General features: G+C 52.1%; 8 protein-coding genes across 8 annotated transcripts; 4 read left to right on the forward strand and 4 right to left on the reverse strand.

Moving 5' to 3' along the window:
• Nucleotides 1-191: 191 nt before the first annotated feature.
• Nucleotides 192-4459, reverse strand: PSV08DRAFT_210830 (CoA-transferase family III domain-containing protein; the record flags this gene model as incomplete). Its single annotated transcript, XM_014223655.2, has 12 exons — nucleotides 4251-4459; nucleotides 4171-4202; nucleotides 4055-4092; nucleotides 3919-4001; nucleotides 3624-3871; nucleotides 3062-3570; nucleotides 2962-3009; nucleotides 2694-2904; nucleotides 2026-2335; nucleotides 1734-1973; nucleotides 1070-1675; nucleotides 192-1016 (listed from the first exon to the last, which is right to left on the reverse strand). Exons 1-12 carry the CDS (start codon nucleotides 4431-4433, stop codon nucleotides 192-194), a joined length of 3333 nt encoding a protein of 1110 aa, XP_014079130.1. The 5' UTR covers nucleotides 4434-4459.
• On the forward strand, nucleotides 4449-5410 carry PSV08DRAFT_210833 (uncharacterized protein). The gene is made up of 3 exons (XM_014223656.2): nucleotides 4449-4620; nucleotides 4672-4794; nucleotides 4841-5410. Exons 1-3 carry the CDS (start codon nucleotides 4590-4592, stop codon nucleotides 5395-5397), a joined length of 711 nt encoding a protein of 236 aa, XP_014079131.1. The 5' UTR covers nucleotides 4449-4589; the 3' UTR covers nucleotides 5398-5410.
• Nucleotides 5411-6357: 947 nt separating this feature from the next.
• Nucleotides 6358-8644, forward strand: PSV08DRAFT_231563 (uncharacterized protein). Its single transcript, XM_014223657.2, has 5 exons — nucleotides 6358-6874; nucleotides 6925-7679; nucleotides 7730-7838; nucleotides 7889-8169; nucleotides 8221-8644. The coding sequence occupies exons 1-5, from the start codon at nucleotides 6438-6440 to the stop codon at nucleotides 8265-8267; spliced, it is 1629 nt and encodes a 542-aa protein (XP_014079132.1). The 5' UTR covers nucleotides 6358-6437; the 3' UTR covers nucleotides 8268-8644.
• A 110-nt stretch (nucleotides 8645-8754) lies between these two features.
• Nucleotides 8755-10529, forward strand: PSV08DRAFT_412680 (S-adenosyl-L-methionine-dependent methyltransferase). Its single transcript, XM_014223658.1, has 6 exons — nucleotides 8755-8916; nucleotides 8971-8984; nucleotides 9038-9057; nucleotides 9141-9250; nucleotides 9311-9642; nucleotides 9693-10529. The coding sequence occupies exons 1-6, from the start codon at nucleotides 8840-8842 to the stop codon at nucleotides 10169-10171; spliced, it is 1032 nt and encodes a 343-aa protein (XP_014079133.1). The 5' UTR covers nucleotides 8755-8839; the 3' UTR covers nucleotides 10172-10529.
• Nucleotides 10530-10940: 411 nt separating this feature from the next.
• PSV08DRAFT_382049 (uncharacterized protein) lies at nucleotides 10941-13192 on the reverse strand (the record flags this gene model as incomplete). Its single annotated transcript, XM_014223659.2, has 1 exon — nucleotides 10941-13192. The coding sequence occupies one exon, from the start codon at nucleotides 13190-13192 to the stop codon at nucleotides 11000-11002; it is 2193 nt and encodes a 730-aa protein (XP_014079134.1). The 3' UTR covers nucleotides 10941-10999.
• A 997-nt stretch (nucleotides 13193-14189) lies between these two features.
• Nucleotides 14190-15004, forward strand: PSV08DRAFT_356525 (uncharacterized protein; the record flags this gene model as incomplete). The annotated part of the gene is made up of 3 exons (XM_014223660.2): nucleotides 14190-14266; nucleotides 14600-14658; nucleotides 14739-15004. 3 exons carry the CDS (start codon nucleotides 14190-14192, stop codon nucleotides 15002-15004), a joined length of 402 nt encoding a protein of 133 aa, XP_014079135.1.
• PSV08DRAFT_366185 (uncharacterized protein) lies at nucleotides 14748-16825 on the reverse strand. The gene is made up of 3 exons (XM_014223661.2): nucleotides 16691-16825; nucleotides 16319-16639; nucleotides 14748-16251 (listed from the first exon to the last, which is right to left on the reverse strand). Exons 1-3 carry the CDS (start codon nucleotides 16787-16789, stop codon nucleotides 15181-15183), a joined length of 1491 nt encoding a protein of 496 aa, XP_014079136.1. The 5' UTR covers nucleotides 16790-16825; the 3' UTR covers nucleotides 14748-15180.
• A 2629-nt stretch (nucleotides 16826-19454) lies between these two features.
• PSV08DRAFT_366186 (general substrate transporter) lies at nucleotides 19455-21510 on the reverse strand. The gene is made up of 5 exons (XM_014223662.1): nucleotides 21238-21510; nucleotides 20682-21160; nucleotides 20295-20629; nucleotides 19829-20235; nucleotides 19455-19774 (listed from the first exon to the last, which is right to left on the reverse strand). The coding sequence occupies exons 1-5, from the start codon at nucleotides 21448-21450 to the stop codon at nucleotides 19586-19588; spliced, it is 1623 nt and encodes a 540-aa protein (XP_014079137.1). The 5' UTR covers nucleotides 21451-21510; the 3' UTR covers nucleotides 19455-19585.
• Nucleotides 21511-22851: the final 1341 nt, after the last annotated feature.

The raw sequence follows: 22851 nt of genomic DNA on the forward strand, positions 1-22851 counted from the left end.
AGGAAAAGAAAAAGAAAAAGAAAAGAAGGGCCCCTTATTACAACCATGGATAACCCAAATCCAAACCCAAACTCAAACCAAACCATCGCCATGGTTACTTCAACGAAGATAAAAAAGGGAGGTTTTGGAGGAACGCCATTTCCATGCAAAAACAACATCGTAACATAGCGCATAACACAGGTCGTGCCTTTTCATTCATCATCCATGGCATAAGCGCTCGGATCTGCCCACTTTTTCGCTTTAAGCACTCTCATTCTCTTGATGGGACTCGCAGATCGCTGCTGCGTCTCGCGTTCATGAGCCTCGAGTTTGGCTCTTAGCATCTCATTTTCTCGTTCCAGCTCCTCGACGCGATCTTTCAGCTCCGGGTCCGGGTCTTCGTATACTTTAATTTCTTGCTTCATTTGGGCCTTTGTTGCACGGATTACTACGTCGATTTTTGAGTCGATATGGGCTTGCTGGTTGTCTTGTTCGTTCTCTAGCGCGGTTTGCCACCGGCGGCGTTCTTGGTCGACTGCTGCTTCCATTTCGTGGTAGCACTCGTCGCGGATTTCTTGTTCAAAGTCCACCAAGTGGTCTTCTGCTGCGGCCCATGATGATTCAGCGGCTTTACGTCGAGCCGTCTCTTCGGACAAGCGGAGGGCAAAGACTTCCAGTTCGGCAGTCAGGCGAGCCACTTCGGCATTGGAGGTTTCGAGCTCTTCCATGATTGCAGCGGGCGAGGCCCGGCCGGATGACGCTGTGCGAGCAGAAGATGATGTGCCAGGGCGCTTCTGTGGTAAACTTGCGAGAATTGTCTCTGTTGTGGACGGAATTCGCGGTACAGTCACCTCTCGTGCTAGGGCGGAATAGCGGAGGATTTGGGATGTCGCGTTGTAGTCGCTCTTCGGGTCTGCTGTGACGACCATGATGGACTTTTGGGGTGACCGATGTTGCTGCGCTGTTCGGGAAGAAGAAGGATACGAATTTGAGAAGAGGAGTTCAGTAAGCTTGCATTGACGGAAAGGAACAATGTTCTGTTGACTGATTAATATACGATTTTTTTTCAGGGGAATGATGTTGAGCATACCTTTGAGCCACCTGCATTGTCCGACTGCATCTGCATGCACTGGCCAAGATACATAAGAGACTCGTTGATCTTACCGGCCTCAGCAAGTGTCTCACCTGCGGTCTTAGCATTCCGAGCACGCTCTGATCCTGCCAAGTCAACAATGGTGAGATTACTGCTAGACCAAGGGCCTTTGTTTTCTGCATTTCGCTTCTTGATTTCAATGTTGAAAAAGCCGTGGCTACGCGAGCTCACAGCGTTACTTCCAGTGCCAGTGACCTTGCGCTCCATGAGACCAGTTTCAAGTATCATCATAGCTTCCTCATAGCTGCCACAGATAATCTTGGTAAGCCCAGCAACAACTTTGCGATCCGGACTTTGCTCAGTGTTCTTGAAGAGCAGCGCCCTACGCTTCACACTGTGGCTCTTGTTTTTTGAGGCGCTGCCGCTCAAAAGGTCAAAGATACGGTCGTTGTATACTTCGTACATGGACATGATGATTGCGTATTCTACTGTCGGGTCTTCAGGAAGGTGAATATCGTCAACAGAAGGGGTCTGAGGCAGCAATGACGGCCGCGGGATCTTATTTGATTTCCAGTTGCTGCCCGTGGAGAATATACTACAATCCTATTTCACCAGTGAGCTCTTGTCTGCGGTGGTCTGCAATCTAAAGGAAGCAACTTACCTGCATGGGAGTCTGCGCTCGTGAAGGAAATCGTTCAGATTGGTTGTCTCCATATACTGTATCCAAGTATGCAGTTGCAGTGTACATCTGAGAATCTGAGACATCGGCTGCCGCCAGTGACGAGAAGGCTGGGGCCCCATAAAAAGATTGTACGAGTTGCCCGTCACAGGCTTGATAGACAGTATCTAGCGTCATCTGAACCAAACCACGCTGGGTTTTGGTTCCAAGAATTGTATGGCTCTGTCCGTGTGTTAATACCAGGCACCCCAATGTCACATATGGTGCAACACACCTTTCCGGAGCCACTGCAGCCTAGCGTTGCAAATAGTCCATCTCTTCCATGGTGGCCTGGTGCGCCCATGACGCCCTCAATCATCTGGACAATGCCGGTGCCCTTGAACAGATGCATTTGCTGCGCATCCTCCTCAAAGACTTGTGTGAAGGCAAACCGCTCAACGGCTCGCTTGCGCTTGTCATTTGTATTTGTAGGCGGCTGTATCGTGATATGGGTTGGGTGGCCTTGGTTGCTTTCCTCGACGGTGAGGAAGCGGGCGCTTGTAGCGTTGGAGGGGCGCAGGCGTAAAAAGACATTGAAGAGCGAACTAGAGGGGCGCGTCGGGGCGTCCATGGCGAGGGGATGTACGTATGTGTACGTGAGAGTCTCTTGCACAGGATGCAGGCCCGAAGTTAGTTAACAATGGTGTACCACTAATATGGACCCAGCCATGCTCGCGTGTGCCGGTAAACAAGCCCCGGCCGTGATTGCCCCGGCAACACAGGTGGTTTCCCGCATCGCGTCATGGCGCATCGATGTTCCTTGCACTAGCATCTTGGACGGCATGTTCTAGGCCCTTTGCAGACATGTGGCCATGCCATGTTTCTTCGTACAGTAATTTACGCCTCGGACTCGAAGCCTGATTCACGCGGGTGACATGCTTCCGATAATATCGACCTGGCAACTACGCAACAACACCCTCGCTCCGCAAGGCCTCCACATCCTCTTTGCTCATTCCTAGCGTATCATTCAGAATCTCATTGGTATGCTGGCCCAGCAACGGCGGTGGCAGCCGGATTCCTGGAGTAGACTGCGACCATTTCACCGGCGTGTTTACCAGCTTGATTGGCCCGCATGCTGGGTGCTCGACCTCTTTGACCATGTTACGCGCAAGCACTTGGTACTGTTAGTATTCACCAGTGCAAAACAATCGTGGTGCCAATGCAAACATACCATGCTCGTGATTCAGCGTATCTTGAACATCGTTGATGGCAGCATAAGCTATACAAGTCAGCCCAATGGTTGATTGAAAAGCGTTCCCAAAACCACTCACGCATTCCGCTTCCCTCAAAGATCTCTAGCAGCTCCTGAGTGCTTTTCTTTCGTGTTTCCGCTTCGATCAACTCCTCCAGCTCATCCCTATGCTGTACTCTTAATGCATTCGTCTTGAACTTCTCATCGGTAATCCACTCAGGTTTGCCTAGCCTACTGCACAGTGTTCCATACAGCTTGTCATTCCCCCCGCCAAGCAGAATGTCCCCATCAGCTGTCTTGAACGCCTTGTAGGGCACAATTGACGGGTGCGAGGTCCCCCAGCGTCCAGAGTCGCGCTGTCCACTAATGAGACAAGAGCTAGCAATGTTAGCCAGAGTAGCCACCTGACAGTCCGAAAGGGCGACGTCAATGTGTTGACCACCGGATCCAGGGCTCCTGAAGCGTCGGAAAAGGGCCGCGATGATGGAGTTGGACGTGTAGAGACCAGTTGTCAAATCGGTCACTGCAACGCCTACCTTTACGGGCGGGCCGTCGCGAGTTCCGGTTATGTGCATAAGGCCCATTTCGCTGAGCTCATGTTAGCTTGCACTCTAACATTGACAGATAACTATTTGGCATACGCTTCTACCATAACATCGTAGCCAGCCCTATTCCTATACGGCCCAGTCTGACCATAGCCTGTGATACTTGCGTAAACTATATCCGGGTTGATCTTTGAAACAGTATCGTAATCCATGGCATACTTTGCGAGGGAACCAGGAAGATAGTTCTCGACAAGCACGTCGCATTCTTTGACAAGGCGATGGAGGATGTCTACGCCAGCAGGATGCTGAAATGACAATCCCATGGATCGTTTGTTTCGATTGACCTGCCCATGCTTAGTGCCAAGTAGGTCAAGACAACAGGCAGCCTTACGCCTAAGTAGTATGCACTTTCGCCTGGTCCCTCTTGTTCGTCGGTATACTTGGCGTAGGGTGGCCCCCATGCACGGGTGTCATCTTTTTGTCTTGGTCAGTGTCTACCTGATGCACGTGATTAAATTCCGACATACCTCCTCTGGTAGGATGTTCAATCTTGATAACGTCGGCTCTAGAACACAGTCAATTCTCAATTCGTCCGTGCTGCCAACTGTGTTCGTTGGTCCATACAGGGCAGTCCATGTCGTACCCAAGATCTCCCAAAATTTGTGTGCAGTACGGCTAAGGATTTTAGAATATTCCCAACAGACCAAGGGCTGAAATACTCACACCAGCAAGGACTCTTGTCATGTCCAGCACTTTGATGCCAGCTAACGGAAGATCAGATCCATTTCCGCCTGCAGCTGCAGTCGCAAGCCGCCTGACATGACTTGACCTAGCCCAGCTAAGCCTTGGGATTGGCGACACCTGTTGAAAAGCGTATCTCGAGCTTCGTACAACAGAGCCTATCATATTGGAATTGAGGTGTGAGGAGTCACGACATGTATTGGACGTGGGGGATGATGCTTGTATGGGGTATGCCCGAAATGCGCTACTAGTTCTAGTTCCGAGGTTGTCGGAAGCTGCAGCCCCCCGCCATTGTTTCCTTCTCCAATCCGTTACCCCACCATGTTCACTGGACTTGTCGAAACGATTGGCAGTAAGCAGTCACAGGACATCTTTTCTGCGCGACAGCGCTGATGATAGCTAGCTGTTGCCGCCCTTGAGAAGCTCGACCAGACAGCGTCGGGAGGCGGCGGCACGTCTCTGACCATTACGGGATGTGAGGATATCCTAGGTGATGCCCATTTGGGTGACAGCATCAGCGTCAACGGTACGTCGCAGCGAATACTGCTAGGGTTGCTGTCTGACTCGGGCAGGCACATGTCTTACCGTGACCGAGTTCACCAAATCCTCGTTCAAGATTGGATGCGCGCCCGAGACGCTCCGGCGAACAAACCTGGGCTCGCTCAAGGAGGGTTCCAAGGTCAACCTCGAGCGCGCCGTCTCGGCAAATACACGGATGGGCGGTCACTTTGTGCAAGGCCATGTCGATACTATCGCTACTATCGAGTCGATAACTCCAGACGGCAATGCCCTTACCTTCCGCTTCAAACCTCGCGACACGGCGGTGCTACGATACATTGTGGAGAAGGGCTACGTCACGATAGACGGGGCAAGCTTGACAGTGACCAAGGTCCAGGACGGCCCTGACGGGTGGTGGGAGGTGATGCTTATCGCCTATACTCAGGAAAAGGTGGTGACGGCGAGCAAGAAGGCTGGCGACGACGTCAATGTCGAAGTAGACCAGGTAGGCAAATACGTAGAGAAGAGCGTGGCTGGGTATTTTGAAGGCTCCACCAATGGCGAGTTCGCCATACTGGAGAAGATGGTGTCGAAGCTGGTGGACGAGCGGCTGAAAGCGCTGGGAAGATAGGCAGACGCGAACATGTGCGCAGTCTGGAGCTGCCAAGTCGATGGGCTGGCCGTCGGCGGCCCCACCGGTGTAGTACCCAACAAGAATAGATCATTGTCATGGCTGCTCATCTGGTTGCCTCGTCAAGACCAAAAGCATGGTTGGCAGCCTCTGCGATTGTGGCTTGACAGAGTGAGGCGCAGTCTTACTTTTGTCAAACACACACACATATATATTGTGACGACCTGCGCCGGGCATTTGTGACAAAGCGGCTCCTTGTCTGCTCACAGCTGTTCCAGCCGCTCTTCCTTGGAACTGGGATTCGAGCCATGTTCCTCTTTCCCCTCTATCCAAGACTGGCCGGCGCTTGTCAAGCCACACGCTGCCGACGCAGACCGCCAGTGGCTTCGGACACCAGACTCTTGATCATTGTTTGACCGCATTGCTTACGTTGCAGGACTAGTCCGGGCTACGAGTGGGGATATGTCAGGCAGGACACCGTCCGGCAGCGCCTCGAGGCAGCACGCAAGCGGACCAGGTCATCGATTCAAACAACCAGCACACTTCGGCCGATTCTCCATCACCGTCTCTGCGCGTGCCGATCCATCTCCTACTGACAGCGCAGCCCTGCAGGAGTGTGCAGGAGTGGCGTCTCCGACCACCCACGATAGCACTCTGGCTCGGCCTTACCGCGCACACAATTGCGCGGAGCGCAAAAACAAAGCAAGACGAGAAAAGTTTGGCTTGGGGGCCAGATTGTACGATCAGACAAAGCGTGCAAAAGAGGAAGCGAGATTGCGGGCTACATGCAGGCTTGGTACTAAGGGAATTTGTCGGCACAAGTCATTGGCTTTCTCACCGGCGTGCTGCTGCATAACCACGTCAAGAGCCGACCCTCTTCAAGCGCGCATGCCACCAGACGGCTACCCCAGACGCTCACCTTATAGCGTTATCGCTCAAACGCCACTCCGTCTCTTCACCACCGACTTTCTGACGTCCAAACTATGCGTTGCTTGTAATCATCTCTTCTCGGTTGTATAATCCCAGGCTCACCCTCCGCTATGGATTGGCGACTACTAGACTACGCCAAGGAGGCTGAGGAGACCGCCAATGGCCTGCTCAGCTTCGAGGGCGAGATCCCCCAATATCGCAAGGACATCAGAGGCTATATGGCTGAGCTGTATGCCATTTCGCACGCTCTGCGTGAGTTGGATGATGCACTCAGGTCCATCAACTACAGAGGATACGCAACCTACATTATCAAAGATCTCGAAATTTGTCTTCCAACTCTAGGGCATACACTTGATGACGTCCAAGACATCTTCAGCAAGTCCAAGAGAAGTCGACACGCGGCGCCAGGCGCTTTTCCAGGCACCCCGCCTTACGCCATCATATGGGAGGATGCACTTGCGGATTTCAAGACACAAGGCATGTCCTTGCCCCAAAGGTTCGAAGCAGTCAGAATGTACCTACAGGGTATGCACGACACATTAAAAGGGTATGTGGTGGAATCGAGTTGTTCATGTGAAAACCGCTGACTTGTTGTAGAGAGGAAAATGACGTTGAGTTGGCAAACTACAAGGTTTCATTATCAAAGTTACTCAAGAAACAGAAGCCGATAGAATCATACTTCAGCAAGCTTTCGGTCCAAGGTAGCGGCAGAAGTGGTGCCAAAACACCAAAGCCATCTTCTCCCAGAGTTTCCCGACCTAAAATACACAGTCATCCTACATATCCGGTTGCCAATTACAACTACCAACATCCGTCATCGCCTCTACCCCATCGAGCTCATATTGCCCCAACATGGGGCGGCATAGGAGATATACCCTTTGTCCCGCCACCCGTTCCAGAGATCCCTCAATCGCCCACACACTCGTCTGCATCATCACAGGCCTATTCGAGTCAATCTACCGATTCCGAGCCTGCTGCACATTGGGCTATGAAGATATTTGATGGGCGCCACGGCTCAACCCCATTTCAGACACTAGGTGAGGCTACCGAATGCTTTGGAAGGAACGAACCTCGTGTGATCGGAATGTTGCAAGACGACGGGTTTGATAAAGTGTTGGAATTGCCTTTCGAAGCTACCAACGTATGGGTAAGGATGTACTGCAGAGCTGAAGACAATCGTGCGCGAATCCTGTTCCTTTCCATGGACTCTGAAGGCCGCCGCATGAGATATCAGATCCCAATCACAGCGCTGGCGCTGCGGCGAGCAGGTTCATGCCTACAGCTTTGTCGGGCCAATCGCCGCGATGGGCAACTGGATCTCTGGGCTAGGTTACGCTTCCCCCTCTACGAACGTAAGCACATTGAATACTGTCATTATAAAGCTCATCTAACAATGATCTAGGTATGGTTCTGTTCTACTGTACTGCCATTGCCATGAAACGACAAGACCAAACTGCTGTTCCAGAGGTACTTGTTGACTTTTTCGAGCCCGAAAGCATCATGTTTAGCGGGTAAGCTATCAATGGAACCTTCGGTATTGGGCATTTCTAACAAAACTCAGTGAGACTACAGACAACAGATATCTACATGCTTTCCGTATCTACTATGATGAAGATGCGGGCTGCGTGCGTTTCGAAGCTACTGCTCGTCGAGGTCCAATGAACACCATACCCATCTGGACTGCCTTCGTTACACAGTACGTTGGACGCAGGGACTGGATGAAACGTGTCAGTCCCGACACGATACAATTCGAAAAGTTGCATCCGTACGTGTTCTGTGACAGCTACAGGCTGCCCAAAGGACCTACGGGCAAATACCGGCTCACTTTCACGACCCCTGAAGGTATGACGATCCACTTTAGTGTACTCGTTTCGTCACTGACTCGAAGTACAGATGCAAAACAATTCAGAGAGAGCTTCTATCGAATCGGCATGGCTTGAGGGTTGCCAGATGTACACAGTAGATACGAGGCATGCTGGCTTGCCCGTCTCTGCACCGACATGCTCAACACTCGCTGAGACGACGATGACGACTTTACGAACAAAAATATCTATGACTTTATGACAACAATGATGAGCAAACGACGACTACGATGAGGGTGGCTTCTGCTTTTCGGCATGATATACCCCACTCGGTCTACTTTTCCTCCTTGGGCCAACAAATTGATTGACAATCGGCCTTTGCTGCTGGCGCAACTTGCTGTTTGGATTCCCTTGTCATTGTACTTATGCACATTGTTTAATATGCAAACTTAGTATTAGTTCTGAAAAAAACAGCGCTGTAAGGCGCTAGAAAATCTAATCATCGTGGTGTCAAGCTTCTCTCGGACTAGCTTCTCAATGTCTTGCCCCGCTTTGAGACCCTTGGTGATTAGTGTCTGTGCGTTTCTGGTTCTACCAAAACCAAAATTTCCGTATCCTGCCTTTTGGCGATCGCAGAACAAATCTCTCTTCTCTTGCCTTGCATAAATTTTCTCCCTCAACTCCCAGATTCGTTAGCTTTTACAATCGTCATGGCGAGCCAGCAAGAGACAGGAAAGAAGGACCCTCTCACGGGCATGGCGCACTCTGAGGCGCATTATTTCAACAGGTAGGCACTCGCGGACAGTCCAAAGATACATTTTACTAACAACATGTTGCGCAGTTACAACCACCATGGTCCGTAAAGAATACCATGTCTTGATGAGAGTGATACTAACGCGCGGGTGAAGGCATCCACGAGGAAATGCTGGTACGCCTGCCCCACTTCCTTCCTTGCCCGAGCAAAGGTTGCAGTCACGACCACAGGCAGCTTGGCTAATGTTATGCGTCTAGAAAGATGAAGTGCGAACCAAGAGCTACCGCGATGCCATATACCAAAACCCCCACCTGTTCAAGGACAAGGTCGTTCTTGATGTCGGATGCGGCACCTCGATTCTCAGCATGTCTGTACTCCCCCGCCCGAACACACAGTACTGGAACACACGCTGATACCTGGGATATAGGTTCGCCGCCAAGGCCGGTGCAAAGCACGTTATCGGTGTTGACATGTCAACCATTATCGAAAAGGCAAAGGAGATTGTCGAGGTCAACGGCCTGTCGGATAAGATCACCCTGCTGCAAGGCAAGATGGAAGAGGTTGTCCTGCCCTTCGACAAGGTCGACATAATAATATCCGAGTGGATGGGATACTTCTTGCTCTACGAGTCCATGTTGGATACTGTCCTGTATGCGCGCGACAAGTACCTGGTCAAGGACGGCCTGATCTTCCCTGACAAGGCTACCATTTTCATGGCCGGTATCGAAGATGGCGAGTACAAGGATGAGAAGATTGGCTGTAAGTCTGGTGAATCCCACCGATTTTTTCCAATATGCTAATGAGATCAGTCTGGGACAACGTCTGGGGCTTCGACTACTCCCCACTCAAGGCCACTGCCATGACTGAACCTCTCGTCGACACTGTTGACATCAAGGCCGTCGTTACTGACCCTTCACCGGTCATCACCCTCGACCTTTACACGTGCACCGTTGCCGACCTCGCATTCCGGTTACCATACGAGCTCAAGGTACGCCGCAACGACTTTGTCCACGCCGTCATTGCATGGTTCGACATTGAGTTTGCCGCCTGCCACAAGCCCATCCGCTTCTCCACCGGCCCTCACACGAAGTACACGCACTGGAAACAGACTGTCTTCTACCTCAAGGACGTCTTGACCGTCGAAGAGGGCGAGACAATCAGTGGTATTCTGGAGAACAAGCCCAGCGAGAAGAACCACCGCGACTTGGACATTACCATCTCCTACAAGCTCGAGACCCAGGATATGCACAGGCAGGCGGCTGGCGAGGCACAGTACAAGATGTGCTAGAGGATTTGTGTATGTGTATACAAGTAGACCACGAAGTTTGTAGGTCTTGAAACAAGAAAGAGAGAGAGAGAGAGAGAGAGAAATGGGGATTTCTTGTTGCATGCTTTCTTGATCGATAGACTTTTGTGCTCGCACAACGGTAAAACCCGGCGTTTTGTTTTTTCTTTCCGTTCTCTTTTTTTGTTACTTTCAACAACTGTTTTGGTCATAACACGGAGTGTGTATGTGGGTGGGTGTGGACCTGGGCTTGGGTCTTTATTGAATTGCGGGAAAAATCTAGGGTAGCATGAGCATGCGTGTCACGAGTTATGAAGCAGGGACCAATCGAATCATTGGGAATTCCTCCCCTAAAACAAAAAAAAAACAGTGTACATCAAGGACCTGGACGTGATTATTTCTGAATATTTTGATTTGCTTTGTACACGGGTGATGAAGGGCGGAAGATCAGAAGTAGAAGAGAGAGAGGGAGAGAGAAAGGACTAAACGCCTCTTTTCATTGGAATCTATGTCATGCGTTCGCCCAAAGCGCTGTTGGGGGGGTATATGTATGTATGTACACGCGGATATGTACCTAGTTGAAACCAAACTCCAACAGATAAAAAAGAAACTCAGTAGGTTAGCTGAATGCAATGAGAGAGAAGAAAAAAAAAACTATGTCAGATAAACCTGTTTGTAAATGCAACCCAAGCGCCCCCATCGCCCTCTTTTTTATATTGGAATCGCCCCAGAAAAAAAAGGGGGGGAAAGCCCAAAGGGCTGAGATATAATCCTTCCAAATCGCCATGCAACATCCTTGACATGAAAAGAGAAAAAAAAGCGCTAGAAACTTTAGTAGTCATAACTCTCATTCCCAAACCCTTCATCATCGTCATCTCGATAATTATACTCGAGATCTTCTTCTTCGTCCTCTTCTTCTTCCGCCTCTTCCTCCTCTTCCTCTTCTTCTTCGCCTTCCGCATCCTCATCCGCAACTGGCTGCTGAACAGCAGCAGCAGCAGGTGGCGACCTATTTACGGGACTAGTACCTTGGGCACTATCCGCCGGACTAGCCGACGTATTCGTTCCACCGCCTGGAAAGAGTTCCTTGAGCCTATCGTAATTGATGTGGTTGCTAAACGCCTTGTTCGCGCGTTTCTTGAGCATCTTGTGCGCGGCATCTGCAGCGCTGGTGGCGGGCTGGCCTTCGAGGACGCTGCCGTCGCCCATCTGGTGGTGTTTGCGTTTCTGTTTGGGCTTTCTGGGCTTGTCTTCTGCGGCCTCGAGTTCTGCGAGGAGCATCTTTTCTTGCTGGGCGCGGAGCCATTCTTCGTTTTCCGTGATCCAGATGGCTTCTTTGCGGCGGACTTCTTCGGGGCCGAGGATGCACGTGGCGACGTCTGGGTCGTCTTCGAATTCCTCTTCGCCGATTTCAGGGTCCGTGTTGACGGGGATGTCGCGTTGATCTTGGGCGGCGCGTGCCATTTCGGCGGCGGTCCAGCCGGAGCGTCGGAGGAGATCATGGTCTTCGTTGTTGGCGAATTCCTTGAAGATACCCTCCCAGTCTTTGATGGCACTTGTGAGCTCTTCTTCGATGTCTTGCTCGATTTCAAGATCTTCTTCGGGAATGACGATGGGGACTCGCTTCTTAGGGGGACGACCGCGTTTCTTGGGCATGACAAAGTCTGGGTCGGTAGTCTCGCCTGCCTCAACTTCCTCAAGCGCAGTGGCAACACTATCGATCATTGCGTCGGCATTGCCATCAAAAGCCTCGACCTCTGCAGGTATGCCGCTTCCTTGGGTGCTTGTGTCTCCGCTTTGAGTAGAAACTGGTTGTGACGAACCATCATTGGACTTTCGTCTCTTGCTTGTCCGCGTTGGTGCTGTAGAAGTACCAGTCTCTACTTGACCACTTCCTGGATCGTTCTCTAGAGATGCTGCAGTGTCATCGAGTCCTTGAAGCTGCCTCCTTTTCTTCGCCTGTCGCTCCTCCTTTTCTGCACGCCTCCAGATGGCAGGCGGTTGAGCCTTGACTTTTAGTCTTGGCGCAAACTCTCGGAATTGATTGACCGTTAAAGCTGCACTCTGTGTCCTCTTGTATTCGTACAAACGGGAAGTAATGGTGGAATCGGCGACCTTGACAACATAGACAACCTCACGGATAGTGCGACGAAAGTTGTTCATGCGAGCAGCAATGATAATACAAGCACCACACAATCCAGCGGGCTGGCGGCCTTGGACCATCCAGTCGCGATTCATACGCTTCAAGACCTTGCAGGCATCATCAGCTACCCTATGAGAATCGTCTCCAAACTCGAGTTTGCGGCAGTACTTCAACATCAAAGGCTCAATCTCCTGCACAGCCTTGCTACCAACGAGCTGAGCAGGATCCTCCTCTTTGAGCATTTCCAAAAACTGCTTGTATGTATCACCCAAGGCCCAGACGTTTGTTTGAATCTTCTCTGCCAAGTCGATAAGCATGAGCGTATTCTCAGGCTGCCTACGGGCTGCCATGTAGATGGCGACTGCGGCGACGTTCCTCATGCGGCGACCCTGGATGAACCTGTGGTTCATGGCGAGCTTGTACCAACTAAAAGCCTGTTCTATGACTGCCTCGCGCTGGTTGAGTGAAGCGCCCAGGGCCTGGATTGCGTTCTTGCCGTTCATGGCAGCATGCTCCCTACTTTCCATGCCACCGAGACCCCGCATGGTACCGCCCATGGAGTTGGCGTGTCGCTGGTTGGCGTGGATGAAGCCACCCTCGACGATGGCCGCTCCGCCCGAAGTTTCGCCAAAAGTGACTTCGGAAACAATTTGGCTCTCGTCGTGGACTTTTCCGCAGTTGTAGCACATGACGGTACCATCGGCGGAATTGATCAGGGGTGCCTCGCAGCAGGTGTAGGTGCGCTGGGTGGGTTTTACAGGCTGGGGCGGGCCGGCGGCTCTTCGTTTTGTTGCGGAGGACTGGTACTGGTAGGAATCGGGTTTGTTCAGGCTCGAGAGGCGCGGGGCCCTGCCCGGCCTCGCGATCTGGGGCGCGGACATGGCGAGCGCAGTTCTGTGGTGGTGTGGTGGTGTCAAACGAGCGTGGGGAACAGGCAGTCGAGATTTGGTCGGGGAAATAGTAGAAGGACAGTCGAGATGGCGCGCGAATAAGACGCGGTACTGCAGGCGGGGCAGAGCAGGCGGTGATTGGTGCGCTTGGGTGGGGCCTCATTACCTGTTTTGGCCACGAACGCTACACCTCGAGCTGCGAACATGCCGACTTGGATGCGGACCAACGGCTGCAATCTCGACGACGGCTTCGTCTGTGTGGACGGCCACGATGTTTGTAGGTGACAGGTCGCATATCTTCTGGCGTATCTTGGCGTCTCGCTGGACTGTTCAAATTGCCGTCGTGCAGCGAGCGAGAGCATTGGCTTGAGCACCCAGGTATATCGCTCAGTCGCCATGCCGCACGCTCACATACTCGGTACATGGCCACAGGACAGACGGCATTGACAAGTACACTGCTTACTCTCACCTGCGCCCAGAGCGAAGAGCACCTCATCGTGCCACTGACAGGCCTAACAACAGCCTGTCTCCCAACGCTCCTCGGACGCGGTACCTGCAGCAACCGGCTGGGTGTCGTCCATGGCGGGCTCGGAACGCAGGTGATGACGGCACAGGTCATGATTGGCTCCTCGCCCTCTACCCGAAGCGGCCGAGCTGGGCGATGGAGCAAAGAGGCCTGCAGTCCCCCGGCCTGCCCTGCCCTGCGCTTCCCAGCCTCCTTCTTGGGCAAGCAAAGGGGGCGCGGCTTGCGTAGGTGTGGGTGTGGGCGTGTCTGTGTGTGTGTGCGTCGTGGCCGAGTACCCAGCCAGCTATTTCATCCGCGCCCCCGTCTGTGTTGCCCTGGGTCCCCGCCCCCAGGCTCACCTCCATAGCTTTCTTTCCCTGCTGCCACCCAAACTTGCTCCGTCTTTGAACCTCTTTTACTTCTGTCCCACTATCCCGCGACCTACCAGCTCTTTTTCCTGTTTTCACAGACTAGTCCGGCGCCATGACTACCAGGAAGAGGAAGAACGACGACGAGGAGCTCGTGGCCCTCCCCAGCGACGAGAGCGACGAAGAAGAAGAGTAAGTCGACGCTTTCTTGACGTCATGCCTCTACCCACCACGTCGCAACCCGGTGGTTTTGGCTTCATTGCCATCGCCTGTGTGCGCATCCTTGAATTGATGTTTTGAGTTTGTACCGCTACGCCGTCTGGTCGCTGCGCATGCCTCCAAAGGCAGTCGCAGCCCTGGGGTCAGCAACAGCCGGCCCCTTCCTCCCTCCAGCAGCAATCAGCTCACTTCCACTCTACCTCTACACCTGACATAGCTACCATGGCGCCTCTGGCCCCATTCATCCAAACAATGCCCTTTGCGCGCGCATGCGACACCTGCAGCAAGACTGACCCGGCCATCCAGATACGCAGAGTCTGAAGGCTCAAACTTTGATTCAGACGACTCGGACGAGGAAGAGCCACGTAAGTCATCTTGAGTAAACCCTTGGTGGTCCCTATCCCCTTCTCCGCAACTCTCTCTTACTTTTTTTGCTTTTTCATAGCGCCAAAGAAAAAGGCCAAGCGCACTACCAAAGCCAAAAGCAAAGACGAGGACGGGGATGAGAGCGAGGAGGAAGAGGCCGAGCTGAGCGCCGAAGACGACGAGGATGCCGCTTCTGACGACGTCGACGATGAGGACGACGAGGACGAGGACGACAAGAAGAAAGCAAAGGACGCCAAGCCTGCTGGTGCTGACAAGGACCGCAAAGTCAACAAGACCGGCAAGGACGAGCCTGTACCCGTAGTTGACGATGACGACGAAGAGTAAAGCCACCGTCCATCTTGTAAAACGGCAAATGACATGCGTGCAATTCCACAAACTCGTTTTCTCACATTCATCCACTTTTGCTTGCACAAACATTGCCTTGAAGATTTCTTTGATATTCACCATTAAAGTCGTGTCTAAGCTCACATCCACTCAAAAGCCTCGGGATCGAGCCCAATCTATACCCACCTCTGGTACCTCTTGGTCTTCTGGAACGCCTGCTTAAACTCGGCATACCTCTCTGACCGCTTCTGCGCAGCCGTCGCGTTCCTTGGCGGGATGCTGTCCCACGACACAGCATACTTGGCCGTCATGTGCGCAATAGCCCTTGTGAACTCGATCCACGCCTCGAGGTTCAAGTTGTTGACGGTATCGCCATCCTCGTGGTAGTTGACGTCGTAAGGAACACCGGCGCCTCCGCCAAACATGGCCGCCTCCTCTTCTGTCTTGATACCCTCGGCTCCACCGGCAATGCCACCAGAAGCGATGCCAGCCTCAAGGAACGGGCCGTAGTCTGACCGGCCGTCGAATTCAATCTCAGTGTGGTTGAGGCCAATGCTGTCAAAGTAGGCGGCAAACTCGTGCTCAGCCTCGGCTGAGCCAACCGGCCCAGTCAGGTTGAATGCCGAACCATCACCGTCATAGATTTGGTAGGCAAAGTTGGGTGAGGCCATCATGTCAAAGTCGAGCAAAAGACGGATCTTGTCCTTCTCAGCTTGGGGCAGCTCGTGCACGTAGTACTCGGCTCCGAGAAGACCGGCCTCCTCTGCTGTCCACCAGCTGAAGCGCACGGCGTTGTTGACGGTAAAGTTGGTCAGTTGAATAGCAATCTCGAGAATGGAAATAGTGCCCGATCCATTGTCGTTGATGCCTGGGCCAGCAGTGACCGAGTCAGAATGGCCGCTGACGTGGATCACGTTGTCGTGGTCGCCAGCCTTTGTCTCCGCAATCACGTTGCGAGTGTTGAACACCTTGGCGTCTGTTGACATGTCGACATTGATCTTGACACCAGCGTTGAGCTGCGCAAGAAGCGCTTCTCCTTGGCCCATGGTGATGCCGGCTACAGGGACAAACTTGCCCTTGGGATACAAGACTTGGAGCGAGTAGCCCTCAAGAGTGCCCTCGGCATTGTTCCATGCCACTACACCCAAGGCTCCTTTGGCAGCAGCAATCTGCACCTTCTCGCCGTACGAGCACGTACCACGCTTGATCAGAGCTACAGAGCCCTCGAGAGATTCTGGGAAATCCGCCTTTTCCATGTTAGTCTTGCTTCCTGATATCTTCTTTGGGTATATATAGTCGAAAACATGAACCTACCTCTTCACAACCCAAGTTGGGAATAGCAACGAGCGGTCCAGTTACATTGCCACCCGGAGCCAGAGTTACTGCAAAAGCCTCAATCGTCTTGTTGTTTGCACGGAGCGTGGCAGTGGTTCCGATTGAGAGAGGCACATCCTGAGTGTACACATCGTAGTAGTCGGGGAATGCCTCGAGCTGGCCCTTGATGTATTCTACAGTATCCTCATGGCCCTGGCTACCAATCACACGGTTCTTTCCCGGTGTGTTGTATGCAATCTCCTGAAGGATCTCCGCTTTGGCATACAAGTTGTCAATGTCAATCGTATCACGGAGCGATTGCTATAATGCGTGTTAGAGCAACTCGGGAAATGAATGTATGTATACTCGTACCGAATCAACCAGCGTCTTGTTAGTGCGAGGATGAAGGGCTGCTGCCTCAACCGCTACAGCACATGCAGCAAGTGCTGCGATTGACTTCAGATATGCCATTGCGACTATTGCCTGCTTTTTTGCAAAGGGAGTGTCGTTTCCAAATTGGCAGGGCATGCTGTGCAATTTATGCTATTTACTAGCTTACCTAAATCCATACCACCTGCAGCTCGTAGTAGCTGCAAATGGGCCCAGAGACCGGAAATATCGCTCCTACCAACATCACTGTATGCCTGAAATGCAGCTTACAATCAAACCCACATACAAAGCTCTTTGCGACCTGCTACATCCAGCCAAGTGGGCGCATCCGCACACGAGGCTGACCCTTCATCCACCAATAGCCGCTGTGAGCGGACCCAGTAAACAAGCACACGAGCCGTGTCAAGACGTGATAAGAGGCCTTGGTAAGCTTCAGCGCGGCGGACTGCCAAGCTTGCCAAGTGCCGCTTGGTGGTTGTCCTGGTGGCAATATGGGGCTGATTCATGGCTGGAAGACGTATTGTAGCATCTTAGCGCGTGTGGGGTGCTGGGGCTGGAGCTGTGTTTTCATCGCCGTGTGTGGTACAGGTGCAATGCCAGGTTTGAGCTGACCAAGCTTTTGTGACTGATACACATCATCATGTGTACCTGAGGGCTGCTTGACGTGGATGGCGCGTCGTGCAAAACCAGGTGCATAGTCATACTGTTCCTGGTCCGGTTGCACGCCCCGAAAACATGCAGGGTTGTTTTGTGTGGAGCCCTCGCCCCTCCCAACATCCTCTGTTATTGTCAATTTCCGTCGGTCATGGCTGCACACATCGGGTATACCCTCCGATCGCAATCTGGGCACCGTGTCGTATGCCTAATACTAATAGGCAATTGCGAAATCGCGAAGTCAGGCGTTGGTAGAGAATCTCTTCTTCCTTCCGCGGAGTCTTTATGCATGCGTTGCCCAGTCGATCCACGTGAATATGTTTGCTTTCTTCACAGCTGCAACCACGAGTTCTGACCGTGCATGTAGGAACAGGAAATGTCTCGAGGAGCGTAATTTTCATGATAACTTCCATCAGTTTCCGTGGATCTAGAATGTAGTCGCCGACATTGTCGTCTACCGGTCGGCGTTCCCTCTCCTGGTACATCTGAGTATTGAATTGAGACCTTTGACTTCAAGTACGGATAACGCTTCTAACTCGAAATCGGTCGGTAGCTAGTGACACTGGCCGGCCCTTGGAAATTCTCAATACCATATGATTCCAGCTCGGTCGAGAAGAAAGAAAAACCTGGTTTCTTTTGGGCCGTTGTCTGGGCAATGGGACATCGCTAAGTGAGCTCATTAACTGCTGTTTCTCCACCTTTGCGAGCTTGCGTTGGGTATCATAACATCACTCTTTTTTCGCCACTCCTTTGAAGTAGAGATTGATTCAAAGTGCTCAAATAGGGTTTTGTTTACGATCCCATCGATATCTCGAGAGACATGCAATGATATGACTAGAAAAGCTACGAAAAATCAGTACTGCGAAAACCAGTGACTAGCAGAAAATGACTCACCATAGTATTCAAGACAGAATTGAGGTTTCAACAACAATCATCGGAACTAACTCGAATCTGTTCTTGGCTCTGGTGACAGAGCAAGAATGTCTTCAATTCATGAACGCATATTGTGTTGACCAGAAGACACTGCCAATGCACTCTCGGGGAGTTTTCGCTCTTTTTTTCGAGAAAGAAAACGAATCCTAGCTGATAGCTAACAGATACAATGAAGCAAGGCAAGAGGTGACATTGTCGAACTAGGTTACCAAGGTACTTGCGCTAAACCGCTTTTGTGCGCAGTTTGGACAATAGTATAGGTAAGACCGAACCAAAGAAAACAGGTGGAGTCTTTAGTCATGCAGCAAACATTGCCTAGAAGATATTTGTCTGACTCAGAGATGGCAATTCAGCATTCAGTGAGCTTCGTCTGCCCCATTATCCTTCCCTCCCTCACATCAACTATGATGAATCATTCGCAACAAATACCATCATCACCATGCCCAAACTCACAGGCCCATTAGATACTCGTTGTGCGTAGCATCTAGCCATGCTCCAACAACGACTAAAGTCATTGCGGATCTCGGCGGATAGTCCTTGAGCACGGTCCCTAGACCCTCACGATCAGATCAGTACCCACCTATCAGATCTCTAGCCCAGTATTACACGAGTACCATTACCACGGGTACACGCAATCTCCCCCGCTTTCCAAGACCCGGGCTTGTGGAAATAGGTTGGATAGATCCACGAGCTTATTGCAAGCAAAAGGAGCCTTTTCCTAGAGCTACCTGCGTATGGAGATAGCATCTGTGTCAATGCCAAGGACCTTGCGAGTAAGTTATGGCTTCTATGGTTGAACGGAACTGTCATCAAACTGTCATGCTGGGTACTGTAGTCTAGCTGAATTTACCTGTAGGCTTGATGTAGGCCTGATTGGTTGGCTTGAGGACCAGGCTCAGAGGTCATCACATGGGTAGATTAAGGATCTGTTTCGTTATGAACTCTATCGTCCGCTCCCAGAATAGATCCGTCCCGCGATCGGTTGAACGGCAAGCTACATTTAAAATAGCTTAGCTTAATTAAAATGTATCCGTAGTGCGAGTTTGCTGACAGGCCTGAACATGGCTCCATGGTTGCGAAGTCATTACTGACTGGACTCAAGTCATCATTCAGATGTGGATTTATAGCTCACGGGAAATATTTGCATCATTAATTATTTTCGAGATAGGGGTCATAGCATTTAGTCTAACCCAGTGACTATTTAAATATCGTACCAAGGGACATGACTGATGACATATCAACACTTTACTATTATCCACATCATGCCTCGGTCTCCTGAACAGACGCCGTTTACTCGTCGTCCGTGGCGTCGACGACAGTCTTTGACCATTGGCGAGCCGGAACCTTGCGGTGGAACAGAATATCGATTTCGCGGTAGGATCGGCCCTTCATCTCAGGCAGGAAGAAGTACGCGAGAACGAAGCAGACGAAACCAGTGCCACCCCAGACGTAACCGCACTTGCCACCAAGGTTTGCTTCCTGTACTGAGTTAGTGACTATTCACGCAAAGCTCAAAAATGGGCCAAATCTTACATCAGGGTTAAGCATGTAGCTGGAAAGGAAAATGCAAGGAATGTTGATTGCATAGTAGCAACCACGTCCAATACCGGTGGTCAGGGGTCGAAGACGAATAGCAGATGTTTCTCCGATGATGACCCAAGAAGCAGGCGCCGGTCCCAGGGTGAAGAGAACGGAGACGATGAGACCGAGAGAAGCTTGTGCGAGAGAAGCCGCCTTCGCAACAGCCGCAGTTGGTGTGCTAACGGAGGCTGCAATACCGAGGGCTACGAGGAAGCCGACGTTGATGAGAGAACCCCACACGTAGATGGTACGACGACCGAGATACGAGGTCAGAATCCAAGACAACATGACGAAGATCATCTGGAGAGCGGATGTGATCAGACCGAGGGCAAACGCAGTGTCGGTGCTCATGCCAGCCTCTGTGAAAGTATTAGCATCATGGCTCTAGATTTCCAGTATCTTGGTAATGGAAACTTACGCTCAAAGAAGTACACGGCCTGGTTGGCGATAAGGTTACCAGTAAGGTTCTGTGCCGCGTAAACACCGCAGACAATGAGGGTACGGTATCGGTCGACGCCTCGGAAGAGCTCCAGGTAGCTGGGATCCTTGACTGACTTCTCAAGTTCAATAGTACGACGCATCATAGCAACGGCCTCCTTGAGGTTGAGCTTGGTCTTGCGTCCCAAGCGTCCAACTGCTTTCTCGGCCTCTTCATAACGTCCCTTGCGGGTCAACCACCAGGGAGACTCTGGAGCCAGGAAGATGAGAATGGCAAGAGGGGTGGGGAACATCCATTGGAGGGCAATAGGGATTCTGGGAGCTCAGTTAGTTGAAATAGTGGGACGGAAAGTATCGAGATACATACCTGTACGCCTTTGCGCTTTCCATTGTGTTGTAGTGATAGGTGACACCAGTGACGATGATGGAACCGATAGCCCAGAACATTTGCAACATCTGAGTAGCAGGAGCTCGGAGTTGAATTGGCGTAATCTCACTGCAGTATGCCGGGGAGTTGGCGATGAAGACACCCCATGGAATACCCTCGAGAAGCTGGGCGACGAACATGACGGGAAGCGAGTTGGCGAAGTAGAAGATGAAGATGAAGGCGTTCAACACCATGAGTGCGGAAATAGTGGCCCAGCGATATCCAATGCGGCTGGTAAGGGGACCAGCCAAGCAGACACCGATGATTGCGCCCACGGGTCCACCCATTTGAAGAGCAGACTGCCAGCTGGCTACGATGATCTTCTTGTTGTCGACGGGGCTGAATCTACCATAGTCATTGGCAAATGCAGGAAGGGCGATGAAGTTTCCCATCAAGAAAACACAGTAGGATTCCATAATCTACAAGTCCCGTTAGCTGGATTTCTCTCTCTTTTTTCTGGACATGCCAACTGGGCGGGGGGGAAGAGGCGACTGACAATAGTGCAAGACATGACAAAGGCCCAAAAGGCAGCCATGGGGTATTCCTTGACTGCCTGTGGCACAGTCATGTTGTGCTCGACATTTTCAGCCTCGATGGCAGCAGCCTTGTTCTGGGCAGCCGTCGACTTCTCGTCGATCTCGAGGTTCGACATGGCCTTCTCGATGTGCGTGTCGGCGCCATACGCCTTGCTGTCGATGTTGTCACCCATGCTTGCAAGTGGGAACCGACACAAGCAGAGTGTGCGGTACGAGAGAGGCTGGCAGGTAATGGGAAGCAAAAGAGGATGACCACTGCGATGGTAGCACTTTTAAATAAAGAGACCAAGAGCAAGGGCCCCAGCTGTCCCGCAGCGAGACAGGCCGGCATCTTGGGGTCAGTGGTTTGCAGAGCAGATTCCATCAATCAGAGCAAAGTGGCTATCGAACTGGCCCGACGCCAACGCCCACTCGCGTGTGATTCGAACTTGACGAGCTTATTCGCATCCCGTTGCAACTTGGCAATGCTTTGGTTAGCCGCCTTCAACCCACCGGGAGAGTCCAGATGCAGATTGGGGGCCCGACGTTGGCTGATTCCTTGTGGCCTTAGCCGTCGTGTTGGCCCAGCCCCGCCTATCACAGCCCCGGTCGCGGAGCCCCAGCCAACGCTACCCACGCTACCCCATCCCCGCACCACGACTGAATTTATCCGGCCCCGCTGAAGCTTGTTTCGCAGGGGCTGCCCACACTCTGTCCCCGGACCTTCTCCTCCTCCAGCAGCAGAGCAATTTCGACACCGCGCATGACCCTGCCGACCAGCACTGGCGGGCCCACCGCAGCCCAGGTAACCACCGCTACAAAAGACTCCTGTGCTCGCCATGGAGACGGCCAAGTGCTGCGGTACAGACGGACGCATGTACCTTCACTCCATCGCACATGGCACTACCCCATTGCCCCCTCCTCTGTCGTCAGGCTTGACAGTACGCCACCCAAAGCCACCCTAGCTCGCAACCGAACACACCAAGCTGTTCTTCGTAGTGCGTCCGTCTGCGACGGCAGCCATCCATTACCCCGGACGGAACAGGTGCCGCCGACGCCTATATTCCAATCCTCGGTGTAATGTTCCGCGAGTTGAATCACGACGACAGGCGGCCCGTCCACCCTCTGCCGTCCACCATTATCAGCCAACAGCCTAGGAGCCCTAGCTGCGAACGAAGACCAGTGTATCAGGTTTGCCCTTGGATATTACGCAAAACTATTCGCTTCTAGGTTTGCATCCTGGGTCATGTGCTACCGAGGAGCTGCCATGTCGATGCATTCTCTATCTTCAGGCGTCGCGCTTACCGTTGCGCTCGCTAGTCTCCTGCAGTAAGACGCGCACTTTACTACAACCGGCTTCTCTCCCGATGGCCTGGTAGGAGCCAGTAGTCTGGGCCTCCAGGTCGTAGAATACGCATAGCTGTTTCCGAACCAACAGGCGATCTCTCCACATCTCCGCGACCCAACCTCCCCATTGGCATTTACTAGTTCTCATGATAGACTTGTTGTGATCAGCAGGGCCAAGTTCCTCGTTTCATGGGTCCACTTTGCCCATTCCACATGCAAGTTATTTGCGTTAACCATAGCCAATTGTC

The sequence above is a fragment of the Bipolaris maydis genome (assembly GCF_028858645.1).
Source record: "Bipolaris maydis strain C4 unplaced genomic scaffold PSV08scaffold_16, whole genome shotgun sequence".
NCBI classification, from domain to species: Eukaryota; Fungi; Ascomycota; class Dothideomycetes; order Pleosporales; family Pleosporaceae; genus Bipolaris; species Bipolaris maydis.

Bases quoted from the DNA above. Each gene is read 5' to 3' on its own strand.
- PSV08DRAFT_210833 (XM_014223656.2), top strand. From the start codon at position 4,590: ATGTTCACTGGACTTGTCGAAACGATTGGCA. The intron at 4,621-4,671 runs GTAAGCAGTCAC...GATGATAGCTAG, and splicing joins ACTTGTCGAAACGATTGGCA to CTGTTGCCGCCCTTGAGAAG. The intron at 4,795-4,840 runs GTACGTCGCAGC...TGACTCGGGCAG, and splicing joins TGACAGCATCAGCGTCAACG to GCACATGTCTTACCGTGACC.
- PSV08DRAFT_231563 (XM_014223657.2), top strand. From the start codon at position 6,438: ATGGATTGGCGACTACTAGACTACGCCAAGGAGGCTGAGGAGACCGCC. The intron at 7,680-7,729 runs GTAAGCACATTG...ACAATGATCTAG, and splicing joins ACGCTTCCCCCTCTACGAAC to GTATGGTTCTGTTCTACTGT. The intron at 8,170-8,220 runs GTATGACGATCC...CTCGAAGTACAG, and splicing joins CACTTTCACGACCCCTGAAG to ATGCAAAACAATTCAGAGAG.
- PSV08DRAFT_412680 (XM_014223658.1), top strand. From the start codon at position 8,840: ATGGCGAGCCAGCAAGAGACAGGAAAGAAGGACCCTCTCACGGGCATG. The intron at 9,251-9,310 runs GTCTGTACTCCC...CCTGGGATATAG, and splicing joins GGCACCTCGATTCTCAGCAT to GTTCGCCGCCAAGGCCGGTG. The intron at 9,643-9,692 runs GTAAGTCTGGTG...TAATGAGATCAG, and splicing joins CAAGGATGAGAAGATTGGCT to TCTGGGACAACGTCTGGGGC.
- PSV08DRAFT_366185 (XM_014223661.2), bottom strand. From the start codon at position 16,789: ATGGCATATCTGAAGTCAATCGCAGCACTTGCTGCATGTGCTGTAGCG. The intron at 16,640-16,690 runs GTACGAGTATAC...CACGCATTATAG, and splicing joins ACAAGACGCTGGTTGATTCG to CAATCGCTCCGTGATACGAT. The intron at 16,252-16,318 runs GTAGGTTCATGT...AACATGGAAAAG, and splicing joins CCAACTTGGGTTGTGAAGAG to GCGGATTTCCCAGAATCTCT.
- PSV08DRAFT_366186 (XM_014223662.1), bottom strand. From the start codon at position 21,450: ATGGGTGACAACATCGACAGCAAGGCGTATGGCGCCGACACGCACATC. The intron at 20,630-20,681 runs GTATGTATCTCG...CTGAGCTCCCAG, and splicing joins GAAAGCGCAAAGGCGTACAG to AATCCCTATTGCCCTCCAAT. The intron at 19,775-19,828 runs GTAAGATTTGGC...AACTCAGTACAG, and splicing joins GCTACATGCTTAACCCTGAT to GAAGCAAACCTTGGTGGCAA.